Source organism: Cicer arietinum, chromosome 5 (assembly GCF_000331145.2).
Source record: "Cicer arietinum cultivar CDC Frontier isolate Library 1 chromosome 5, Cicar.CDCFrontier_v2.0, whole genome shotgun sequence".
Taxonomy (NCBI): Eukaryota; Viridiplantae; Streptophyta; class Magnoliopsida; order Fabales; family Fabaceae; genus Cicer; species Cicer arietinum.
The window spans coordinates 66,981,547-67,007,989 of record NC_021164.2 but is presented as its reverse complement, the minus strand read 5'-3'; the positions used below and the strand labels follow the sequence as shown (position 1 = coordinate 67,007,989).

Below are 26,443 nucleotides of genomic sequence, written 5' to 3'. Positions count from 1 at the left end.
CGCTTTATTTATTTTGAGATATAGACCACTTTATAATGTACACTAAATATTTTTCTTCATCCATCTATGTATCACAAAAATAAAATATCCAACATTCAAATCTTCTCTATTTCATGAGCCCTTTCAAAACAGTTAGTAAAATCAAATTAATGGTAGACATCATAGTCACAACACAAGGGTCGTGCATTGTTTGGTTTTCTTAAAAAAAAACTAAATTATATCAATTTTAAAATTAATATATAGATTTAAATTTATAACTAAATCTATTATTTGATTTAAAATCGGTTATAAAACTAATTCTAAAATTGATTATAGTTAAAGAATCAGTTTCAAAAAATTTAATTTTAAAATTGACTTTTTTTTTCAAAATTAGTTAAAATTTGATTAATTTTTAATTTTTTATTTTTTTTAAATCTTTTATTCATAATTTAAAAGCCGATTATTTAAAAAAATGATTATTTTTTGAAAGTTAGATAAAAAACATACATCAACAATACAATTGTTTTTTCTTGTAATTAAAATTGAGCATGTTCAATTACTTATAATAACTTGTGATTAAAATTGATTTATTACTAACTTCATTAAGACCACCGATTCTAATTCATACTAGCTCAATAAATTGCTTATTACTAAAACCGTAGAAAATACAAAAATTTGAAAGTTTCTTCGATCAAATTTGACAATTACTGCACCATAATAAAATCAGAAAAAATACAAATATTTGAAAGTTTGTCTCCAAGACCGAGATGGACACCGCCACAACAAGATTTAGTAAATTTAAAATATCTAATAGATTTAATATATTAATTTTTATCTTGAGCATTTATAATTAAATTAAGTTTTAGTAATATCTAAATCTCAATATCATTTTCAACGTAACATATTAATGCAACATTTCGAAAAAAATTAATCCTTTAAAAATCAATAATTTAGTCTATCATATTTTAGTCTTTCTAATAAATATTAAATATCTTAATTAATTAACTAGTTATCATACAATATAGTTGGTTAGTAATAAGCAATTGATTAAATGAAGTTAGTAATAAATTGACGAAAAATGTTGCCGAAAGGTGAAAGGTCAGTGGGGTGATCGCAAAATCAGAATTGTTTTTGAATTTTGGGTATTTAGAGTTTTTGGAAGTTAAGTGGATAAAAATCAAATTCAAATATAAAACATAAGTGGATATCAAACCGGTTGATAAATAAACCGAATTATAACCATATCATTTTAACTGAATATTTAAAATTGATTTGAATTTCAGTCTCATAACCGGATTTTTTGCACAATCCTAATAGTCACCTATGATTGATTATCTCAAGAAAAAATAATTGATAATGCATATAATATTAACTAATTATTTGATTACCAATAATATATATTAATCACTTACTTACTTTTTTTAATTAAAAATAAATAAATTTATTATTTAAAGCAAATTGTTTACTTCAATGAAATCTAATCATTTAAAACGTGGGCGTCTACCGTAGGACTTTGGTAAGAAAAAAAAATCTCTATATAGTACCTACCGACTTGAAACACTGCATAATAGAAAAATTTGAGTTATCAAAAACACAAATTAAATTTGACGAGGTAGAAAAAAATTATTCTATTTTTAAAAAAAAGAAAAAACTATAATGAATAATAATTTAAATTAAATGTGGGTAGGGATACTATATTAAATGAGATTGGAGAATTTGGTATGACCTATTTTCAATAATACCAAAATTATCTTTAAGATAAATGTTTTAATCTGCATGTTCAATTTTTATAATTATATTTGGTTAATTTCATTCATTTTATTTAAAATAAAAATTACACAAAAACTTAATATTCATAATACAAAATTAGAAAAGCGGCCCTTGGTTGCACCATATAACTATAATTTTGAGAAATTTATTTTTCACTACATCACCTTTACCTTCCAGCTCCCAAAACATACAAAAATATCATTTTTCTACTACTTTAAAGTTAATTTTTTCTAAATTATTAATATTTTAATAAAAAACATATAGAAAATTGTATTTTTAAAGTTTCATATTCATTTGAATTTTTTAAATAAAAAAAAATCTAAAAAATTCATTTTCGAAAACTTCAAATTCATATAAAATTTTTAATTTTTTTTTAAACTTTTAAAAAAGTTGTATTTCGGAAGTTTCACATTCATAAAAAATTTTAAAATTTTAAAAATTTGCATTTTGAAAAGTTTCACATTAATCCGAAGTTTCAATTTTTTAAAAACTTTTGAAAAAAATTTCCATTTTAGAAGTTTCACATTAATCTAAAGTTACGAAACTTTTTTTAAATTTTGAAAAATTGTATTTCAAAAATTTCACATTCAACCAATGTTTCATATTTTTTAAAATTTTATAAAAAATTGCATTTCAGAAGTTTTTTATTAATCCAAAATTTCAATTTTAGAACTTTATAAAAAATTGCATTTCAGAAGTTTTTTATTAATCCAAAATTTCAATTTTAGAACTTTATAAAAAATTGCATTTCAGAAGTTTTTTATTAATCCAAAATTTCAATTTTAGAACTTTATAAAAAATTGCATTTCAGAAGTTTTTTATTAATCCAAAATTTCAATTTATTTTTTAACTTTTAGAAAAATGGTATTTTGAAAATTTTATATTCATCCCATGTTTCAAACTTTTTTAAATAAAAAAATTACATTTCGAAAATTTTACAATCATTTAAAGTAATTTTTTTAAAAAAAAATCAAATTATTAGAAGAATTACATTTTGAAAATTTTATATTTATTTAAAGTTTTAAATTTTTTTCAAAAAACTTAACTATCAAGTAGTAAAAAAAAAATAGATAAAATAATCTTTTTGTATACTTGGGAAGAGTGGGAGATAAAAGTAAAAGAGTGAGAGGTAGAATCATCTGTACTTTTCTTAATACGTTTAAGCATATGAAGCTTTTATATTTCATGAGCCCATTCGAAAAGTGGCAGTCCAGCCCGTAAGACTGGTAAGAAAAAAAAATATTGATCGCTACCTACTGAAGTGAAACGGTGCGTGGCGGTAGGGCAAAGAAAGCGGGAAAATGGCGACGCCTTATAGAAATGCCAGCAACTATTGTAACTAGTAACTAGTAAACGGAGGAGATACTGTGTAAAGAATCAAGATGGCGCCAATCATCCCGAGTTCTCAACCATGGGTCGAAAAATAGTAATAACAATCACTTTATTTTCAATTTATTTTCCGTTTATTCTCATGTCTAATTTCTTCTCAATTATGATCAATTTCTGTATCAGCCGACCAAAGCAAGTGAAAGACGTAGCTCACCAAGAAGAAGTGATTCGAGTACTCACCAACACTCTCGAAACCGGAAGTGTAATTCACCGTTTCTTAACCTCTTTTTCTTCTTCGTTGCTCAAAACACTCATTGACTCGCTTCGTTCTTCTGTTACAGTGTCCTCACATGCTCTTCTACGGTCCTCCCGGCACCGGGAAAACCACTACTGCCCTCGCTATCGCCCATCAACTTTTCGGGTATCTTTGTCATTTCCCTATTTTGAGATTTTATTTATCACCATTTCATCTTTTTTTTATTATTCTATGACTTTGAACTATTGATTTATAAATGATTTTGCTTCTCGCTTAACCTAACCCTAACCTTAAAGATATATTATGTGATTATCATGTATTGTAGGCCTGAGCTTTATAAGTCTAGGGTTCTGGAACTAAATGCTAGTGATGATCGTGGTATAAATGTTGTTCGGACTAAGATTAAAGATTTTGCTGCTGTGGCTGTGGGTACCAATCAGCGCAAGAAGTATGTGAAATTCAATATTCTTTTGAGATTGTTGCTCTTTTTTCCCTTCTCTGATTGTAAGATTTATTTAATTTCCTATCTTTTTTGATATTTCAGTGGGTATCCTTGTCCACCATATAAGATAATTGTCTTGGATGAGGCGGATTCAATGACCGAAGATGCTCAGGCATGTTTTCTCTGTTTTTCATTCCTTACTTTGTTTGTCTAATGAAATGCTGTGATTTCATGCCACTTTCAATTTCGATACAGAATGCACTGAGGCGTACGATGGAAACTTACTCTAAAGTTACACGGTTCTTTTTTATATGCAACTACATTAGCAGGTATCTAGTCTTCTGTGAAATCATTTACTGATTTCTTTCTTTGTCATTGTCAATTACACATCTTTAAGGAGTCAATGAGAACTATAGTTACCATGATATAAACACGGTTTTCATCAACTTTGGTCTTTGTCCAATGCTTTGATAGGTACAAGGTTAAATTCTAATTTATGTACTTCTTTATCATTGGTTAAATCAATTACGCTTTTGTGCTATTTGGTAATTACATACTTCGTTTTTCTCAATTCGACAAGATTAGAATATATTTAACTGCTCTAAAATCATGCTCAATACCAAGGACAATTATTAAGCTAAAACAATATATTTTGCAGGCTTTCTTCCTTTTGTTCTTGTCCATACTTTAATAAGGATAAGTGACACATTGGTTTATACTTGGTTGTCTATTTTTTTAGGATTATAGAACCACTTGCTTCAAGGTGTGCAAAATTCAGGTTCAAGCCTTTGACAGAAGAAATCATGAGCAGCCGAATATTATACATCTGCAAAGAAGAAGGACTCTACCTTGATGCCGAGGTAGGAGCCTAAGAGCTTATACAGTGGTTCTATTATTTTTAATGGTTTCAGTCCTTTGTCTCTAGAGGTTTTGTTGACATCAGATAGCAAATTGTAAGTGTCTTTGCTTTTGTAGGGTCTTTCAGCCCTAAGTTCTATTTCTCAAGGAGATCTTCGTCGAGCTATAACATACTTGCAGGTGAGCAACATTTCCTGGTTAACATAGTATGGTCTTCAGACATTTAATTTATGTTACTTCTCTTTTAATGATATTGCATGGTGTTTATTTTCTTCTAATTATTAATTATTATTTTGTTTAAATGAGCCATTTTACTTTGAATAATCTATGTTTGCATGTCTTAAATGGCTATGCTTCCAACATATTCTGCCTGACTCTGCCAAACTATCTACTAACTGTCAATTATGTTAAGTGCTGCGTATTAGTTAGGAAATAAAAAACTGTTATTTATGGTAGATTTACTAAGAAATATGTTTTTGGCGTTGACAGTTGTTTAATTGTAGCCAGGTGTGCTCTCATTCTTTTTGTTTCTGAATGCTGGCTCAATAATTAAAGCCATTGGAAAGATGGTAGAATGGAGAGTACATATGTGCTATAAATGGGAGAGTTTGATTGTAGGAATGTATGCTTTCAATTTTTGTGCTTTTCCAATGCTAACTTGAAAATAAAATTCAATTGAAAGATGGTGAATTGGAGAGTTCACACATACCAGACTTATAAAGGTGTTGCCTATGCTTAAAATGGGAGTTGGTTCACACCCAGCCGATATGGCACTCTTCCTGTTTCTGCCTTAATAATCACCTTTTCTGTTAACACTTGGCAGAATAGATCTGTAATATAGGCATTTATTTGCAACTTGCTGCTTCCTTTAGAAAATATTTTAAAAGAAATATCCGAATGGTTCCATGTAGATTTTGCTTAAACCTTGCACTCATAACTAATTTGTTGGCGTAAGTAGGATTCTCTTATGCACTATAGTTGAAACAAATATTACCATCAGAAAATTAAATCAAGGCCGTCTCTCTTGGTGAAAATAAAGGGCTTGTTTATGTCTTTATGAATTGATTTACCTTTGCTGAGTTTGTGTTGATTAATTTCTTCTTGAACAATGCTTTTGAATATTGCATCTATATATATCATTTTATTTATTTTGTGACTAACACAGTATTAACGTTGCAGTCCGCTGCTCGCTTATTTGGATCTTCCATTTCTTCGAAGGACCTGATTTCTGTGTCTGGGGTAGGTTGTCACCCTAATGCCCGTGGCTCGTTGTTTTTATTTCAAAGACAACAGTTATATGCATTTTGAAGTTGTTTATATCCATTATTCTGTATGCTGTTTGCATGTCTGATGGAGCATATTACACTCAGACTTAATGATTGGCATAATTGTTAGATGTAGGGCACGGGGTGTGAGTTGCCTGTTTTGCTTATTGTTATTGTAAATAATTTCCTTCATGGTTTTAGATATATTAAATACATGTTGACTATTTTATGAAACATTGGGTGTTGACTTTTACCTTATGCTTCCTATGCGGTAGATATTCTTGCCGTTTATCATCTTCTTGCAAATGTAACTGATTTTCATTTTTCAATTTGATTGGTTGTGTTAGAAAGCCACATCTTTTTCTCCCATGCTTGTCCTGACTTTGTAAAATCTTAATCTACCAGGTTGTTCCAGCAGAGGTTGTGGAAGCACTTCTTAAAGCATGCAAAAGTGGTAATTTTGATTTAGCTAACAAGGAAGTCAATAATTTCATTGCAGAGGGGTATCCAGTCTCTCAGATACTAACTCAGGTCTTGTTTTAACAGTTTCATTGAGAATTTCTTTTGTTGATAACTGTGCTTACCCAATCAAGTCTTTTACAATGGAACTGTTTTTTTCTTCCAGTTGTTTGAGGCTATTGTTGAAGAAAATGACATATCAGATGAACAGAAGGCAAGAATATCCAAGAAGCTGGGTGAAGCAGATAAGGTTACATCAATGCCTTTTCTTTCTCTTGTTCCTGCTTATGGTTTTTACATAACTAGCAAAAATCCTTTGCGAATAATTAATGCATGTAAAATATTAAAGTTATAGATTGACAAAAAATTGAAATGGTTAAGTTAAAAGAAAATTTGGATTTTAAAAAGTTAAAATTGTTCAGTTAAGAATGACACTATGATAATGTGTTTCAGTTCAATATATAGTAGTCAAATAGTTGAGATTTGGTAAGAAAGTGAAATTAATTATTTTAAGATTATAAGCAACTAATGTTTGGAAAGAAAGATAAATTTTAACATAAATGGTGCTATATAAGGGTGCAGTCACGAGTGGCTCGCAAGAATAAGGATTAGTTTTTATTAAATTGGGTATCCTTTTTCGTTTATCTCTGTTGGTTCTGTAGAAAAGTATGCCTACATGTATATGCCAAAATTGGGTATAATTCTAACTTATTGGTTGTGGAATTGCAGTGCCTAGTTGATGGTGCTGATGAATACTTGCAGCTTCTTGCTGTAGTCAGCAATACAATACAAGCTTTATGTAACCTGCCAGAAGGATTTGCTTACGAGTGATAACTGTTAGATAGTCAGCATGTTGGAGGCTGTTGTCAACTTGCTATTTGTGTACAATTCAATTTCAAAGAATTCATCCAGGGTAGTTAAACTCGGGAACTGGTCTTGTACCGAGCAAATATTCTAATACTAGCATAGGACAATAGTACAGAGGTAAGGATGAGCAAGGCAAGGGAATATATAACAAAAACCATTTTACTGGTTTTGCACCCAAATGTTTGAAGGAGTTAGTCTACGTATGGTTTCACAACGACAAAAGTTGATTTCAAAAATGAATTAATTGTGAAGTTTATTTTATAAATATCCTCGTTCATTTGTTCATTTTTGAAGTTCACTCTCACTTTCAAGAACAAAAAATGAAGCAAAAATTGAATTTTTAACATCTGATCCATTTCATCTTTTTTTGGCGTTTTGTTTATTTAATAATTAAGCATTATACAATAAGGCAATACAAAAACTTAACTAGAGTCATCTTACATTTATCTAGTCTTTTTGTTGTTGTTGCCAACTACATTTTTATAGTCTATGTAAATGCAACAATAGCATTAAGATGACATTTGCCGCTTTCTAATTTTTAGTTTTGTAGTATTCTATTCATGTCAGATTCTCACACTCCCAACTAGTATGATTTATAATATTGCTCGGTCAATGTGATGCTTCTGGTCGAATTTACCTTGTTGCTGTCTTTTGATTTTCATAATAAAAATTTAAAATAAATGTGGACTGTTTGTGACAGAGGAAAATTGTTTCACAACCTTGTGTTTTTACCAAGCTTCTAAGATTTTGAAAGGTCAGAACTCAGATCTAATAAGCATGCCGAAGATTATTATGCTCATGAAGCTGTAATTACTCAATATGATAACTATAAACACTTTTACCACATTAAGATAATGAATTAATTTACCCTGCCTGATGTTGCCTGTTACCACTGTCTTATGAGTCATTGATTCTCAAATAGTAAACTAGCAGTACTCATAAGCCTGCCTCACCTTGTCTACTCTTTTCAATTGTTGTATTGAGTGTGGACTCTTGTGATCATTAGAGACAAAAATGAATAACTATAAATCATTGAAATTACGTCGATTGATGTAGGAAAGGTCGGTCACTTAGTCTTGTGCTATTTATTTCATTAAAAAGACGTTTGAATCTTAAAATTTGATTGATATCAAAAAGTCTAAAATAGAAAGCTTATTCACATGTACTCAAACAAAACAACACAAAACAGAAACAAACGCAGCCACTCACAACACATATCAAAATGGACCCGGAAGTTTCAGCGAGTGTGGGCCATGGCAAGTCCCCACTAATCCATGCCTTTGATTTCGCCGGTTGATTGATCACTTGTCACCTTATTATAAATCCAGTGCAACTCACATATCATATCAAACGCTTTGTTTTGAGTTTATGATCCTTTCAAATTGAAAACAATGGTGACAGTGGAAGATGATTCTTTCAAGAAGCCAGGAGCAGTTCCATTCAAATGGGAAATCAAACCAGGACTCCCAATATCTCATCATCATCACAACCCGGATTCGCCGTCATTGAAGCTGAGAGCGCCGCCGCCACTTGGTTCCTCCGTGTTATCTCCGGCGGATCCCCGGTCAAGTTCTAGGGTCCGGTCAAATCGATGGCGGTTTGAGCGTCCCCTTCTTGCCCAACCCGAACGCGTGAGTTCGTCGGGTTGTTTCTTCTCGCCTTTTCTGAAGCGGTTACGAAGCAAAAAGACGGTTCCGAAGAAAGTTGTCGAACCCGATTATACATCGGAGCAAGAGACGGTTGGTCGATGGTCTTTGTCGTCTATTAAGTCTCCGTCGCCATTCCGGGTTTCAACGACCACAACTCGTTGGCGATGTTGAATTGGGTTCGGTGTTTTCTGAAATATTACGAGAATAAAGGAAAACAAGAAATTTTGTTGTCATGTCATGTTTTATTTTCTTCATGCACCTCCTTTCCTCATTTCATTTGTTGGGTTTTCCGATTCCAAACTCAACAGATACATGATTATATGCTAATGCTACATATGCTTGTCACAGAAATAATCAGTTTTAGCACATAACCTTTGTAAAAAAATAAAAGCGTTCATGACATAAATAAAAAATAAAATAATATCCTTTGGGGGTCAGGTCAAATTTTGCTACCACATGAATTTAAAATTAAATAATATCGTTTGGGGACCCGACAAAACCATCGTCTCGTTAATTTATATATTCAGTCAACTCTTTTGTTTTGTTTTAATTCATGAAGAACTTACTTATCAGTAACGGGTATAAAATAATATGAGAACAACATGGTGTTCAAATATGAAACTACTTTTCTATTACATAATCAAAAGTTTTTATTTTATAGTAATAGGATAATAAATAATAAATAAAATGTTAAAATTCAATACTAACTAAAGTGTCAAACGAGTTGAATCTTTGGATAAACTTCATTTTATGAGCTAAAATTAGCTGATCTTATTAAGAATCTAATGGCATGACCCATTTCTATGTCAAAATTTAACAGAATTATTAGTTTGTATATTACTCCACTAATCTGATTTTAAATGTATAATTTAAGTTGTGCGTTATTCTTAAAAAAAATAATTAGAGGTGTTAAATTCAATGATAAAATAAATTACATTTACTATATTATTGTAGTTAGTAGAGTTGTTAGATTCATTAAAAGTATAATAAATAAAGGTATATTAATAAAAAATAATAATAAATATTGAATTAATATTTATAAAATAAAAATAATTTGAGACCAGAAAAATTATAAATGAGAAATTTATTTTGACATATTTACTATGAAAATCATAATCATAAAAATCTTCAACAACAACTTATCTTATCCCCTCGATAAAAAAAAAAAAAAAAAACGAAAACCTCAACAACTTCATTAGTAAATGTGATGTAATCCTGACAATATATACACAAAAGCGTATATGGTATATCTTTTTCTTTGAAAAAGTCATATATATCTATAACTATTGCTATACCTCAATTTGCATTAAACAATTATTTTAGTTAATTATTAAATGTGTTGTCACAATTGTCATAGAACATATAAAAATATATTTAAATATATTTTTTATTAATTATTTTTGTTTTAAAATATATTTTTAATTAAATAATTTAGTCTTTAAATTGTTTTTTTGAGTTAAATTTAATCTATAAAATTATAATTAAAAAGATATTCAAAATATGTTTACAATTTCAATGTATTTCAACAACTATAATGAAAGTCACATTTTTTTTTTAAAAAAAAAAAAAAAAATATAATGAAAGCATCACACAAAAAACACTATTTACTTGCCATAAAATAACACAGTAAGAGACGAAACGAAACTCTGACTTGTCTCGGTCATAAACGCATTATATAAAAAAGTTGTGATTTTTGTGTATAAACAAATAAAATAATCGCTTTTTATTTGTTTGCTTATTACAGAAGCCAATTAGACTCTCTCTCGGACAAACAAAAAAAACTCAGTCACAAACAAAGTGAATGTGACAAGCAGAGAGCAGAGAAAGAATCATGGCAAACTTGATGCAGCAACATCAAGTTAAGGAAACATCCTCAAATCATGAGGTACATCTTCTTTCTCTCTATAAATTCATTTTTGTTTTTTCCATTCAAGCTCTGAAGTTCACATGCTATAGTGTTTTCAAATTTTAGTAGTAGTACATTACATTGGTTGATTCTTTGTTAACTTGATGCATTGATAGACACATAAATCTTCTGGATGGAGAAAGTTCTTGCCATATATTGGTCCTGGTTTCCTTGTTTCATTGGCTTACCTTGATCCTGGAAATAGTAAGTAACTTTTTCCCTCTCCTTGTATACTTTATCTGAAATGAAATATATGCAAAAATGGTAGTTGAAAAGCTGATGATCTGATCTTAGATACATTAGTTTTTCGGTTATCATTTTTGTTTATATTTCATTATAGACAGAGTATTTTTTTATGTGTCTATGAATCTCTTCTATATATTTGTGTTTATTGATTGTTTGTTTTTCATTTTCACAGTGGAAACTGATTTGCAAGCTGGAGCTAACCACAAATATGAGGTAAAATAAAACAAACAAACTAAAAAAACAAATTAACAAGTTTGAAGAAAAATATAAGATCTGAAATTGATATCATGTTGATGTTGTATTCAGCTGCTGTGGTTGGTACTAATTGGACTCATATTTGCACTTATAATTCAATCATTGGCTGCAAATCTCGGCGTAACCACCGGTGAGTATTTGTGAAAAATTAAAGTTTTGTGTTGGCAATAAAACTTATAAAGCCTAATCAATCAGGTCATGTGTAATCAGCTCCATCTAATAGTTGATACTGATGTTAGTAAATTAATAATTAGTAATATGTAACTGTTCTTAAATGAAGAGGTTGCATAGAAAATAAAACCTTACCAACAAGAAATTGGAACTCAGAAGCCTGCATATCGATATCCCTACAAGTACCAATTGAACTGTACTTACAGGTTCAAACCCAGATCTCTAAAAATTGAAGAGAAAAGCTAAGATGGATTTGGTGCAATAAATGTGTCACATAGTTTTCGATCTCAATTATCCGATCTTAAATTAACGGTTGATATCATTTTAAACTGATTTTGTTATTGTATAATATGAACCATTCATTCTCTTATTAATGGCCGAGATAAAAAAAAACTGTGTAACTTGCATCTTTTCTTTACTGAAAATCTTGGTCCAATCTAGTCCTAGGTACCCCAACCACATGAGCTATGTATGTGTTGTTTATGAGGTAGTAAGAAATTTTCTCTGTTAGAATATTAACATTGTTATCTTAATTTGGCAGGAAAACACCTTTCAGAAGTATGTAAAATTGAGTATCCACTATTTGTGAAGTACTGTTTATGGTTATTAGCAGAGGTTGCTGTCATAGCTGCTGACATACCTGAAGGTGCTAATTTAAATTACTATTATTCCACCGTCTTGTTTTATTGTCCTTTTCAATAAAAATCATTCAGTTTAACAACTAACAATATGATACACTTTGTAGTTTAGTCATTAATTTTTTCCTAAACTTGACTGTGACAGTGATTGGGACAGCTTTTGCCCTTAACATACTCTTCCACATCCCATTATGGGCAGGAGTTCTTTTGACTGGCTGCAGCACTCTCTTGCTTTTGAGTCTGCAGAGGTTTGGGGTAATTTAGCTTTTTGCAGTAATTATTAAATATCAACAGTATAAACTATCTTTGAATAAGATATTAAAATCCAATAATGAAGTTTTTATTTTCTCTTTCATTTATCTCTTTATGGTTTTTCTTGTCATGGTTTGCAAGTTTTTTTATAAACAAATGTTAATGGTTAATTTATTCGGGAGAGAAGAAATTTGTTTGCAATATGGCTTGAACCTTAGACCTGCTTCGTGGTTTGCAAGTTTGAAACTGAACAGAATTTGAATTTGTCCTCAACTTGGATTTGACTCCTCTAATTCATGGCTTCCACTCCGACTTTTACTACTGTTGTTTGTTTTTTTTAAGATGATGAAAAGGAGCTAAAAAACCCAAAAGGAACCACTTTCCAAGTCACAACCCATATTTGCTAGACCATCGGCAACCATATTAGTCTCTCTATAGACATGATGAATGCTAACGGTCCAATTCAATCCAATCAAAGTGTTGGAATTTAGAGTATACTAGTGTGTCTATCATCCTAATAATTTCCGAGCCACTTTTCCTCTTTCCTTCCGTCTCTTCGACATTCTAAGTGGTCTCAGCGTCATATTTGAGAGTGCAATTTTAGAATAGATCTTATAGGGAAGTGGGAGTCCGATATAGTTTTGATCGAGTTGTTTTATCATGGGGATGTTGTGGTTGTTAGTTTGCTTGCACAATTTTGGACAACGCCACAAAACATCTTAAAGAGAACAATCTAGTACGCGACTCATCCCATTAATTTATTCGGTAACAACAATTTCCAATCAATTTCATTTGAAAAACAACACAAAGTCTTAATCCTCGACGCCAAATTACTCAGGCTCTACTGATACCACTCCACATACTAGATGATAACTCTGGAGAGTATCTAGGCCTCACAAAATCCACATCATGCAGCTCCTTATTCATCCAACTCCATATGCAGAAGCCCAAAGACACTTCTACGGAATCAAACTAGACACACAACTCCCACTCTCCAAATTAAGATGAACCCAATAACTGAAATTAACAACAAAGAAATCGAAAAAAACATGAAAGATAGTCTCCTCAACCCCTGAACAATTATGGCATTTGGAATTAGTATTGTTATTAATGTGCACTTGAATGCTCCTCTAAGAGATTTCATGGCCCCCTACCAAATTACATTTGGAATTTCAATATATTTATGATCAATATATTACAATGCTGTGTCCTTTAGGCTCTTAACTACTGAAAATGGCTGATGTTCCTCTATTGTCCCCTAAAATTTGTGTAGTTTTGAAGAATGAGAAAAAAATGTACATTTCATGGTTTATATATATTTTTAAGATCATATATGAACTTTTTCTTTAACAGGTGAGGAAATTGGAACTACTGATAACAATTCTAGTATTTGTAATGGCTGCATGTTTCTTTGCGGAAATGAGCTATGTAAACCCCCCAGCTTCTGGTGTACTAAAGGGAATGTTTGTGCCCAAACTCAGCGGAAGTGGAGCAGTAGGCGATGCCATTGCCCTTTTGGGTGCCCTTATTATGCCGTATTCTTTCTCTTCTCTTATAATGCCAATTACTTTTTCATTTTGGTCTTTTCGCTTAAATATGATTACTTTCTTCTTCCTAAACTTGAAATTCTTAATTTGAGAATCATAATTTAATGAAATACTAGTCCATCGTTAACTTTTGTAAAATAAATATTGTTAACCAATCTAATAACATGGTGATATTTCATTTGTAACAGAATATTATTCTGTTAGTGTTAGTTAATCAGCTAGAAGTTAGTTGCTCAATTAGTTGTATAATAAAACTCTATAAATAGGACAACTATGTACACAATTCATTATCTTTAATCAATCAAAAAGATTATTTATGAGCTTTTACCTCATAATAAGTATTCCTATGAACTATGGCTATAAATGATCATCATTACTCATTAGCATGTTGCACTAAAAGTTTATGTTATACAGTAATCTCTTAAATGTTTATGGATCTAAAATTCTGCTTTGTAAAACATGCAGGCACAATCTTTTCCTCCACTCTGCGCTGGTGCTATCTAGAAAAGTACCTAGTTCTGTACGAGGCATCAATGTAAGCCATTCAAGAATTAAAGAACTCTAGCTATGGCTTTAAATGACAAACTTTAATTTGGATGAGACAGCTTGAACTATACTTAATGTTGCGCCTAATTGCACATTTAACTTCTATGTAAGCATCAGTAGAAACTTATCTGCTTGATTGTGCAGGATGCATGTAGATACTTTCTATACGAGAGTGGATTCGCTCTGTTTGTAGCGTTTTTAATCAATGTTGCAATGATTTCTGTGTCGGGCACTGTTTGCTCTGCCAGTGACCTTTCTGGAGAAAATGCAGATCGCTGCAACAATCTTACCCTTAACTCTGCTTCTTTCCTTCTCAAGGTTTCTAATTATTTCACTACTAGTATATAATAAGTTTAATCTTAACTAAACACTAAATTATATATCACATGTAATTTTGATGTCTATTAAACTTGTACATAGAATGTGTTGGGACGATCAAGCTCAACCATTTATGCCATAGCACTGCTTGCCTCAGGACAAAGTTCTACCATCACAGGAACCTATGCAGGACAGTACATTATGCAGGTCATTTAGAAGTATTTTAAAATTATATTTAACAATAGGTATTTTGTCGAAGGATTTACTGAATTTAGATTGTTGTTTGGTTTGTGCCATAGGGTTTCTTAAACATAAGGATGAAAAGATGGAAAAGGAACTTGATGACTAGGTGCATTGCCATAGCACCTAGTCTTGTTGTTTCCATCGTTGGCGGTTCTTCTGGCTCTAGTCAGCTTATCATCATCGCATCAGTTTGTATACTTTGTCATTCCTTCCTTCCTTTATAGCACACATGCTGCATTAAGTTGAAGTAAAAACACACTAATTAGAATTGTTTTGCAGATGATACTTTCTTTTGAGCTTCCATTTGCTTTAATTCCACTTCTTAAGTTTAGCAGCAGCAGTACCAAGATGGGACCTCACAAGAATTCTATGATTGTGAGTTGTCATTTACCCTTTCGATATGTATGCTACTTAATTTTGGTTGTAACTTTAAGATGGAATTAGATATTCTTAAATAAAGATTGAAAAAAATGTAACAATCTTTTGTGCAGATAATTACTATCTCATGGATACTAGGCGCTGGGATCATTGGTATAAATGTGTACTACCTCAGTACTGCTTTTGTGAAGTGGCTAATTCACAGTAGTCTACCAAAGGTGGCAAATGTGTTCATTGGGATTATAGTGTTTCCTCTAATGGTAATTTATATTGTCTCAGTTATTTACCTTACCTTCAGAAAAGACACTGTTGTGACATTTATCGAGACGAAGAACGACACAGTAATGCAAAGCAACGTGGAAAAGGGAATTATTGATAATGGTCAGTTAGAGTTAAACCATGTTCCTTATAGACAAGACTTAGCTGATATTCCACTACCAGAATAAAGGATTAAGGCTATGAATCAAATCAAATGCATCACCAACCAAGAAATGTTTTTTTTTTATGTAAACTAGAAAATTCAACATAGCTTGTGATGATTTCTAGTTCTCAAAATGCTAGAAATTGATTGTAATTTTAGGACCCTGGGAATCCTCTTTTGGAGTTTACACTCATGTGCTAGTAGTGTATAGTAACTATAGAGTTGAGGTGAGTTTTATAGTTTTGGTAAAAATATACAGAAATTCGATGTTTCAATTAGATCTTAATATTTATGATAATAATTCGAGAAAATTTTCAAACTTAAAGAATCATATGTATAATTTAGTATATCTTAAAAATTAATGATGAAAACTGAACGTAACTTAGAAGACTGAATTAGAAAAAAAATAAATTTACAGGACTTAAAAAAAATTGAGCTAAACATAAAAGACTTAAAATATATTTTGTTTATAATTTTCATTTTCGTAAAAAGAAGTTCATGAGAAAACTAGTTTAGTGTGAGCCTCATGGTCAAATGTTATTAGAAAATAACCAAATAATAAAACACAAATAATAAGTAGCTATTGAATTTCTCAGGTAAAGTAATAAAAGACACAACTGAAGGTAATATCTTACATTTTGTATCCATTGTTATGCATCCATTTTAATTGAGAATGTAAAATTAATCCTTTCTTTAATTTAAGTACACTTTTTTAACAAACATTTATAGAAAAACTCAAGTTGAAATGATCTTACAGTTGTTAGTGTCTTCTGAATAATAGCTCCTACTTGAAATTAGATTCTGAATCTTAATTTTTTTAAAGAATATTTCATATAATAATTTTAATAGTTTTAAATTATGGTCACAACTGCAATATAAAAGTTTTTGTTTCCACAATAGTACCGCAACCGCTCGCAATATCAAGGTTCACAGCAGCGTAACCACAATTGCGACTGCAAGTACAATTTTGAATCATATTGATCTAACTTCTTCATAAGCACCTATGAGCTTATAAAAAATTTATAAGTTAGGGAGCAAATACTTATCTTAGACGATATAAACAACACAAATTGGGCCCTTAGAAATGTTGGATAGAAGCGTGATTGACAATTGAATACTTACATTTTGAGAGAAGAAAGTTCAAGAGAATTCTCCTTTAACTGTTTCTCAATTGAATTAAGAAACAGCTCCTCCTTCTAATTCTAAACTCAAACTTAATGATAATAACACAATCAAATATTCATGAGTAACGATTAGAGGCATATGAATTTCTATATTTTCTGGTAATCCAAAAATCTCTATGAACTCTCATATATAGCACTAATTTTGCAGACACTTCACCAGAATAAACATCCATATTACTATTGTTTGTAAAATTAGCATACCTCAGCAATGGCATTGAATTGAAGAGATAAACATGTTTGTCAATTAAACATTTATTGGGGGTGCCAATATGACTGGATTCTGAGAAGTGAATCTGGGCCACAGAAAAATAAAATGGAGGAGTAGCTTTAAATATTGAAAATAGGAAAGATAACAGCTTTAAAAGTCTTCCATATTACTTTTTTTTAGGCAAAGTCTTCACTACCTTGTCTCTGAAAAGATTCTCTACCCAACATTTTTTTAAAGAGAAATTATTATCGGACATAAATTTTGACATAAAAAACACATGTAAATATATTGTTTTAGTTTTGGTTAAAATATAATTTTGTTTATTTATAATATTTATTTTAGTCTTTTATTTTTATTTTTATTTTAATCTTTTGTCTTTATTTACTTGTTTTTATTCTTTATTTTTATTTTAAATTAAAATCATTTAATTTTTAATAAAAAGACAAATTTCTATAATTGTGCAAAAGATAAAAGATTAAAATGATTATTAAATTAAAGATAATACATTAAAACGAATAAAAGTAAGTAAATGACTAAAACAAATATTAAATAAAAAATAAATTATCAAAACTATAGTTAAATTTATTAATTTTTTATTAATATTTTTTTCTCCTCAAACAATTATGTATTCTATACTATTTGATATGTATGATGTCAGAAATTAAAAATGTGATGTAGCATTTTTATTTTTTAAAGATCCGAATGAAACACGCAACTGTTGTCAATAGAGAATTGGACGAGGAAATACAATAACAAACATTTCACATCATATGTTTTAAATATTGTATTGTATTGCGATCTTGTCTTGTGCAATTTGAATCATTGTACATAACTCTAAAATTATTAGGATTTTAATTTTTGTTTTAATAATTATGGTATATTGATAAAACAAATTAAGTCTAATAAAATTTAAAAAATAAATGATTATGAATGTTATTTAGTTTTGCTTTTAATATGTTATTTGGTAGTATCTTTAAAAGTTGTGAATTTTTTTTAATAAATAATAAAATGATGATTTTTTTAAATAATTAAAAAATTAATATTTATTTAAAGGTATATTTAGATATTATATATAATTTATTTATTTTGATGAATTTTAAAAAATACTAAATTTTTATTTTTGATTTAATAAAATATAATATTTTAAAATAATTTTTAATTATTAAAATTTAAAAAACGTTATGAGAGGGTCTTGAATCGTCTTTCAAAATGCTAAAGAACAATCATATGATAACATAGAAGCCATGACAGAGAAACATGCACTTTGCATGCCACTACTACTGTATACTTGTATTAATAGTTTAATATTATCTTATGACAATTCAACAATAAATTTAGGAATTGGTTCTCTTTTTAAACAAAAACAAAGAAGATTACAATATCATTTCACCCGTTGAAGAACAACTATACCGTTAAATCTTTAAAATCAAAATTATTTTTATAAATTTATGGCGTAAGTCTTGCGAATTATCAACTTCTAGTTAACTAGTATTTTTTGAATGTTTCATTTTTTTATTTTAATATTTTTAAATTTATAAAAATATATATTTAAATTGATTAATCTAAATATATAAAATACACTTTAAAATTAAACAATTTCAATTTTTTTGTTTAAATACTCGAAGATAAGTATGACTTAAGTCCTACTTAAGTTTTAATATAAAGTCCACCCATGACCCAAACCAAACCACTAAGTCCAAAGCTTTAGACTTCAAAAATATTAATTTTATTAACAAAGAAAAATTCATCCAGAAGAATTTATGTTAATATTATTAAATTATCTTTCATTACAACCGCATTAATCACCTTTTAAAATGCTAAAGATGATTTCCTGCAAAATGCAACATAGAAGCCATGACATAGAAACATGCACTTTGCATGCCGCTACTACTGTATACTTGTATTAATAGAATTTATGTTAATTTTAAAAATATTATTTTTTTGAGTTTAGAAAACTTCAAAAATATTAATTTATAAAAATACCCTAAACCCTAAAATTCAAAAATATTAATTTTTTTAACAAAGAAAAAATTATCCTTAAATAAAATAATTTATATTAATATTAATTAAATTACATATTTATTTATGAGTTCAAACGGTACAATGTAAGGTTTTGAGGTTGTCGTCATTCAAATTCCGGTTATGCCACAGTTTCATCTTATTTTACCATTTCATAAAAAGAAATTAAAATAATTTCAACAAAAAATTAAAATATATAACTTTATTGTATATTCAAATTATATCATAAATGTTGTTCATATTAAATTTCTCTTTTAATATATACGTCTAATATTATATCAGACTTAAATTTTAAATTTTTTTGACAGTTTAAATTTAGTCTAATTCGATCCAGTTTATTCCCACTTTTATATGTAATTAATAAATTATTCATCTATTTGTTCCGTAAATATAATTCAATTGATACTACATTCAAGAGTTGAAACTCCAATTTATAGTTTCTCACTTCTCCACACTTAATATAGTCACTAGACACTAGACTATTTGATAAAAAATATTTATTTATTTTTGTAAAACTTTTAATTTTTACATTATCATCTCACATTTAAAAAAAAAAAAAAGCTCATTTAAAAAGTAGAATAGTTCAATTAATTTAAACTAAATGTTAAAAAAATTGAAGATGAAAAAATCGAAGTTCAAATCTTAATAAATGAGAAATATATTAATATATCAACATTTATTTAAAATCTTTATTTTTATAAAAACAATAAATTTTATTTTAAGACTCCAAATATGTTGAGTGGGATTTGGTTTCATGCATATTTTTTTTCTTTGCCATTCAATATACGTAACAATTGAAAGAATATGTCGATTATGAAACATAAATATGAAACCTATATACATCGTACTAATTAGAAATCACATAATTGATAACCACTCCACAATGGGATGGAATTTTTGGAGTTAATTTATACCTTTTTTTTTTCTTCATGAAAATGACTCTATAACAATTAAACGGGATTAGAGGCGTTAATGAGTTAGTTAATAAATAGATAAATTTCCAATCAAGAGAACCGCTCAAAATACTTAAATCAGATTTGTGTTTATTGGAATGGTTAATAATAATTTTATGTTAAACTCGTATCTATTTAGAATTGTAATATAAAGTTACTTTCTTTAAAAAATAAATTTAATTTAAAAAAAAATTATTTTACTATATATTATAAGATTTGTTTAATGAAAATTTTAAAATTTAGAAATAAAAAGATAACTAGATTCAGCATATGATAAGAATACTTGTATCTTATTATTATCATGTTCATCAAACGGAGAGTTTTCTTCAAAACAAAACATTTTAATTAAATACTAGAACCAAAAATAATATATACAAGTAGGAGTTTTCTTCAAAACACATTTTAATTAAATGAGTGATAGAATCAAAACTCATTTTAATATTAAAGAATATAATTTCACTCATTTTAATAAATAATAGAAACAAAACTCATTTTAATATTAAATAACACAACCTAAGACTAAAAGAAAATATGTTAACACTACTTTCCGATGAAATAAATTATGCTAGTTACTAGTTAACTACATCCATTATTATCTATATTAAATGGATTAAAATATTTTTATGATATTCGACAATATTTGTTTCAAACATAAAAAATAAAAATAAAATGTTGAGAGAGGGAGTCACATCCTATAGTAAAAAGTGAGAAATAGGAATAACATCCTTCAGCTAACTTACTAAGTCACATCAATATGAAAACTAGAGAAAAAATAGATTGCATCTTAAACAATACACTAATCATAAGAAAAACAAAGTTTTCATCTTTCAAATAATTAAACTCTACTTTCAAACTTTAGTTTCTAGTACAATATGAACACTTATATAAATGTAAATTTAAAATTGAGTCAAATTTATAAAATAGAGATTTTTTAAATTGTATAATAATATTTATAAAATATTTATTAAACATATTATTACTTATTTTTAAAATTATTTTTAATTATTTAGACGAAATTGAGGCACCATAGTGCTGCACATGTTTTGTGTATCACAATTGTAAGCTGCTACCTAAATTGGACCCAAAAGAATTGAAGTGTGTATTGTTTTGTTACTCTTGTACCCAAAAGGGGCGGGTATCTTTGCTTTTCTCAAGAACATGGTTGTTGCTATGTTTTTGTTGATGTATCATTCTTTAAAGATATACCATTTTTTGTCAAATCTTAATTCACTCTCCTGATATGTTTGAGTGAGATGACTATTTCTTAACTTATATATGATCTAATTTGTTCTTATAAACACTTTTATTAGTAAGTAGGGATAGAAATAGGTTGAACCGAACTATACTTTATTAAGTTTAAGTATGTTATATCAAAAAATTAAAGGCATAAGCTTGACATGTGATCTGTTATAGATTTACTTTTTAGGTTTGAGTTTGACTTTGATATAAGTCTGGTATGGTCTGTTAAAAGTCTATTAGCCTATTTAAAAGTCTATTTCATTTTAATATTTTGGAATAAATAATCATACATATCTTTAAATAGATTAACGAGTTAATATGTCAATGAAATTACGTTCTATTTTGATATTTAATATCACATTTGAAATAATATGACTATATAGATTCTACTTAAGTTATATTTTATAATAATACATTTAAATATGTCAAAAACAAAATAAAGTTAATATATATAAATTATTAAAAGTTGAATATATATATATTACAAAAAGATCAAAATTTAATATAATAATTATAGTAGTAAAAAAATATTATTTAAATTTATTTTAATATACCGACCTAAAAGACTTATACATGTCATGTAGTCTGACATCTTTAATTGAATAAATTTTCTTATAAATTTTGATCTTTTCTATTTAAAAAAACAAACAATATAATCTGATATGAATTTGACGTAGACTATATTAGATAATATTATTATATATTAGTAGTAAGGGTATTTTAGATATTTTCTATTTTCCTCTATATATACTCATTGTAACCCTATTAACTTCAGTTTTGGTTTATTATATCATATGAAACCCTAGAGTGGTTGTTTTCTCTTCTTCCTCTTTCTTCCTCTTTTCATTGTTAACAGTACCAATGAAATCCACGATGGGGTAAATATAACATCCACATGCGACCATCACATAAAAGAAAATTATAAGACAATCAAATTTCCAATACATTGAAAATCACTTTCCTACCCTTTCCACGACATTGAAAAAATATTAAAATACTATAAAAGTGACCCAAAAATCTAATCACTAAACAAATGAACAACCATGTTCAAACTAAAAAATGAAAAACGTACCATAAAAAATGAAGGGTACAATAATATAACTTACCAAATATTGAAGTAGGATGTCGAACTTGTAGAAAAATTCAGAGAAAAGATAGAACTTAAGAGAGAATGCACGAACTCGCATATGTTAAGGATGATTCTCTTCAAGCTGTTAGTGTTCACCTCAATGGACAAAATTACTCTTATTGGAGTTATGTGATGAAAAAATTTTTGATTGGAAAAGATATGTGGGGTTTTGTTGATGGAACTTCTGTTAAGCCTACAGATAAAAAGGATGAAACTCAATATGCAAAAAATCTGAAAACATGGAATGTTAGTAATTCAAAAATTATTACTTGGATTAATAATTCTGTTGAGTTGTCTATAGGAGTACAACTAGCAAAATATGATACTGCTAAAGAGATTTGGGATCACTTGAAACGTTTGTATGTTCAGTCTAACTTTGCAAAACGTTATCAGTTAGAAAGTGATATTAGAGCCCTTAAGCAGAGCAGTATGACCATTCAGGAATTCTATTCGGCAATGACTAATCTGTGGGATCAATTGGCTCTTATGGAATCACCTGAGTTGAAAGCTGTCAAAGCATACATTGATCAAAGAGAGGAGCAACGTCTGGTTTGGTTTCTAATGGCTCTTCGTGATGATTTTGAGGGCCTTCGTGGGGGTATTTTGCATCGTTCCCCCCTTCCTAATGTTGAATCAGTAGTTAGTGAATTGTTGGCAGAAGAAATCAGACTTAAGACTCATTCTGGTATGTTAAATAAGGAAATTCTCTCAGCTCCTCCATCTGTTTTTGTTGCTCCTGTTCAAAAAAAAACATCTCAAGGGAGAGTTGGGCTTGGTAATGATGAATGTGCATTCTGCAAACAAAAAGGTCATTGGAAAGCACGTTGTCCGAAATTGGGGAGAACACATAAGAAGAATTTTAGGGGGCCATCGTCCAATGTTGTTGCTTCTGCTCCTCCTACCATTGACTCTAGTTCTGGTTCTGTATACTCATCTGAGAGTGCTTCCCAAATATCGTCTGTGTCAGTTATGACTGCTGATGGCACTCCTATGCCACTAGCAGGCATTGGTTCTGTCTCCACACCTAACTTGTCTCTTTCTAATGTTTATTATATTCCTAATCTTACTTTGAGTCTTGCTTCTGTTAGTCAAATATGTGATTTCGGTTATTCGGTTACGTTTTCTTCCACTTCTTGTTGTGTGCAGGATCCACATTCTGGGAGGCTGATTGGGACAGGCCATAGACAGGGGGGACTTTACGTTTTGGATGAACTACGACTCCCAGATATTGCAGCCTCAACAACTACTGCTGACTTATTATCTAGTTTTCGCTTGAATTCATTATCTTCTAGTTTTTATTTATGGCATTCTCGCCTTGGACATGTTTCTGCTTCTAGATTAAAATATTTGGCTTCTACTGGAGCCTTAGGAAAGTTAAAACCCTGTGATATCTCAGATTGTTGTGGTTGTAAACTTGCTAAATTTCCAGCTTTACCGTTTAGTAAAAGTGTTTCCGTTTCATATGCGCCTTTTGATTTAGTTCACTCTGATGTTTGGGGTCCATCACCGGTGCTCACCAAAGGTGGATCTAGATATTATGTTTCGTTTATTGATGATTACACTCGTTATTGTTGGGTTTATCTTATGAAAAATCGGTCTGAATTTTTTGACATTTATCATATATTTCGTGCAATGGTCAAAACTCAACATAATTCTGTTATAAAGTGTTTTCGTTGTGATTTAGGTGGTGAATATACCTCTAATAAATTTTCTGAATTACTTGCTTATGATGGCACTCGCCACCAAACATCTTGTACTGATACTCCTCAACAAAATGGAGTTGCTGAAAGGAAACATCGTCACATTATAGAGACTGCTCGTTCCCTTTTGTTGTCCGCTTCAGTTCCTAGTGAGTTTTGGGGAGAAGCAGTTCTTACTGCTGTTCATGCTATTAATAGAATTCCATCCTCTATCATATCAGGTTTGTCTCCCTTTGAAAAATTATATGCTTCTACCCCTGATTACTATTCTTTGAAAGTTTTTGGTTCTACTTGTTTTGTTCTTCGCCCTCAAGTAGAGCGCAGTAAGTTGTCTTCTCGTTCAGCCATGTGTGTTTTTCTTGGTTATGGGGATGGTCAAAAGGGTTATCGTTGTTATGATCCTCATGCAAGAAAACTTTATGTATCTCGTAATGTTGTTTTTCTTGAGCACATTCCTTTTTACTCTGTTTCCTCTGATTCGCAGATTACTAAGAGTTCTGAACTAACCCATATTGATCCGTTTGGTCCTAATGATAGCGCTTCTAGTGATTGTACTATTGAGAATTGCAGGACAAATACTACTACTCCACATGATGACATCCCTCTTGTCCCCCCGGCTGTCCAACCACCTCCTGCGATTGTTGATCCTCCTCGTTACCCTTCTCGTCAACGTAAGTCTACTCAGTTACCTGATTTTGTCTATTCAACTTACTCAGCTTCGTTTGCTTCTTTCTTAACCTCTATTCACAGTTTGTCTGAGCCCTCTTCCTATAAAGAGGCTGTTCTTGATCCTCTTTGGCAGCAGGCTATGGCAGAAGAACTATCTGCATTGCACAAAACCAACACTTGGGAATTAGTACCTCTTCCTCCTGGAAAACGTGCTATTGGGTCTCGTTGGGTATACAAGATCAAAACTAAGTCTGATGGGTCAGTTGAGCGCTACAAAGCACGTCTTGTTGCTAAGGGTTTCTCTCAACAATATGGTATGGATTATGAAGAAACTTTTGCTCCTGTAGCCAAGATGACCACTATTCGTACTCTTATTGCAGTTGCATCTATTCGTCAATGGCATATTTCCCAAATGGATGTCAAAAATGCCTTTTTAAATGGTGAGCTTCATGAAGAAGTCTATATGGTCCCTCCACAAGGAGTTTCTCATGATCCAGGGGAAGTATGTAAGTTAAAAAAGGCTCTATATGGTCTTAAACAAGCTCCTCGAGCTTGGTTTGAGAAATTCTCTACTGTGATCACTTCTCTTGGTTTTCGCTCTAGTGAACATGATTCTGCATTGTTTATAAGGTCCACCACTCATGGTCGCATTATACTTTCTCTATATGTTGATGATATGATTATTACAGGTGATGATGTTAGTGGAATTAATGAGTTGAAATTGCAGTTAGCCAAACAGTTTGAGATGAAGGACTTGGGAACTCTTCGCTATTTCTTGGGGATTGAAGTTGCCTACTCTCCTAGAGGCTACCTTCTTTCTCAATCCAAGTACATTGCCAACATTCTTGATCAGGCTCGTCTTTCTGATACTAGAGCAGCAGATACTCCTCTTGAGTTGAATGTAAAATATGCTCCCTCGGATGGTGTTCCTTTACCAGATTCCACTTTGTATCGTACTTTGGTTGGCAGCTTAGTGTATCTTACGATTACCAGACCTGACATTGCTTATGCTGTTCATGTTGTTAGTCAGTTTGTTGTCTCCCCCACTACAGTACATTGGGCAGCAGTTCTTCGGATTCTTCGTTATCTTCGAGGAACTCAATTTCAAAGTCTTCTCTTTCCATCGTCATCCTCATTGGAGTTACGAGCTTATTCTGATGCTGATTGGGCTGGTGATACCACTGATCGTAAATCCACCACAGGGTTTTGTATCTTTCTTGGAGACTCTCTTATTTCTTGGAAGAGTAAGAAACAAGACATTGTCTCTCGCTCTTCTACAGAAGCTGAATATCGTGCTATGGCATCCACTACCGCTGAAATAATTTGGTTGCGTTGGCTTTTGTCTGATATGGGTATCTCTCTTGCTGAGCCAACTCCGATGCACTGTGATAACAATAGTGCTATTCAAATTGCTCACAACTCGGTCTTTCATGAACGCACCAAACACATTGAGATTGATTGTCATTTTACTCGTCATCATCTTCAGCATGGAACTATTACTCTACCATTTGTCCCTTCTTCTTTACAGATTGCTGATTTGTTCACAA

General features: G+C 30.2%; 3 protein-coding genes across 3 annotated transcripts; all 3 read left to right on the top strand.

The window, feature by feature from the left end:
• Positions 1-2,984: 2,984 nt before the first annotated feature.
• On the top strand, positions 2,985-7,490 carry LOC101496446 (replication factor C subunit 2). Its single transcript, XM_004502461.4, has 12 exons — positions 2,985-3,175; positions 3,262-3,340; positions 3,420-3,499; positions 3,660-3,782; positions 3,879-3,948; positions 4,032-4,105; positions 4,516-4,636; positions 4,752-4,814; positions 5,814-5,873; positions 6,305-6,430; positions 6,525-6,608; positions 7,088-7,490. Exons 1-12 carry the CDS (start codon positions 3,132-3,134, stop codon positions 7,187-7,189), a joined length of 1,026 nt encoding a protein of 341 aa, XP_004502518.1. The 5' UTR covers positions 2,985-3,131; the 3' UTR covers positions 7,190-7,490.
• A 987-nt stretch (positions 7,491-8,477) lies between these two features.
• LOC101496117 (uncharacterized) lies at positions 8,478-9,311 on the top strand. The gene has a single exon (XM_004502460.4). The coding sequence runs from the start codon at positions 8,617-8,619 to the stop codon at positions 9,043-9,045; it is 429 nt and encodes a 142-aa protein (XP_004502517.1). The 5' UTR covers positions 8,478-8,616; the 3' UTR covers positions 9,046-9,311.
• A 1,289-nt stretch (positions 9,312-10,600) lies between these two features.
• LOC101495795 (metal transporter Nramp7.2-like) lies at positions 10,601-16,070 on the top strand. Its single transcript, XM_004502459.4, has 13 exons — positions 10,601-10,759; positions 10,897-10,984; positions 11,199-11,239; positions 11,333-11,411; positions 11,994-12,098; positions 12,236-12,345; positions 13,696-13,877; positions 14,355-14,424; positions 14,580-14,753; positions 14,856-14,960; positions 15,053-15,184; positions 15,276-15,371; positions 15,488-16,070. The coding sequence occupies exons 1-13, from the start codon at positions 10,706-10,708 to the stop codon at positions 15,818-15,820; spliced, it is 1,569 nt and encodes a 522-aa protein (XP_004502516.1). The 5' UTR covers positions 10,601-10,705; the 3' UTR covers positions 15,821-16,070.
• The last annotated feature ends 10,373 nt before the right edge of the window (positions 16,071-26,443 follow it).

Coding starts and splice junctions, on each gene's coding strand:
- LOC101496446 (XM_004502461.4), top strand. CDS start 3,132: ATGGCGCCAATCATCCCGAGTTCTCAACCATGGGTCGAAAAATA. Junction 3,500..3,659: donor ATCGCCCATCAACTTTTCGG/GTATCTTTGTCA, acceptor CATGTATTGTAG/GCCTGAGCTTTATAAGTCTA. Junction 6,609..7,087: donor AGCTGGGTGAAGCAGATAAG/GTTACATCAATG, acceptor GTGGAATTGCAG/TGCCTAGTTGATGGTGCTGA.
- LOC101495795 (XM_004502459.4), top strand. CDS start 10,706: ATGGCAAACTTGATGCAGCAACATCAAGTTAAGGAAACATCCTCAAAT. Junction 10,760..10,896: donor AAACATCCTCAAATCATGAG/GTACATCTTCTT, acceptor ATGCATTGATAG/ACACATAAATCTTCTGGATG. Junction 15,372..15,487: donor CTCACAAGAATTCTATGATT/GTGAGTTGTCAT, acceptor TCTTTTGTGCAG/ATAATTACTATCTCATGGAT.
- LOC101496117 (XM_004502460.4), top strand. CDS start 8,617: ATGGTGACAGTGGAAGATGATTCTTTCAAGAAGCCAGGAGCAGTTCCA.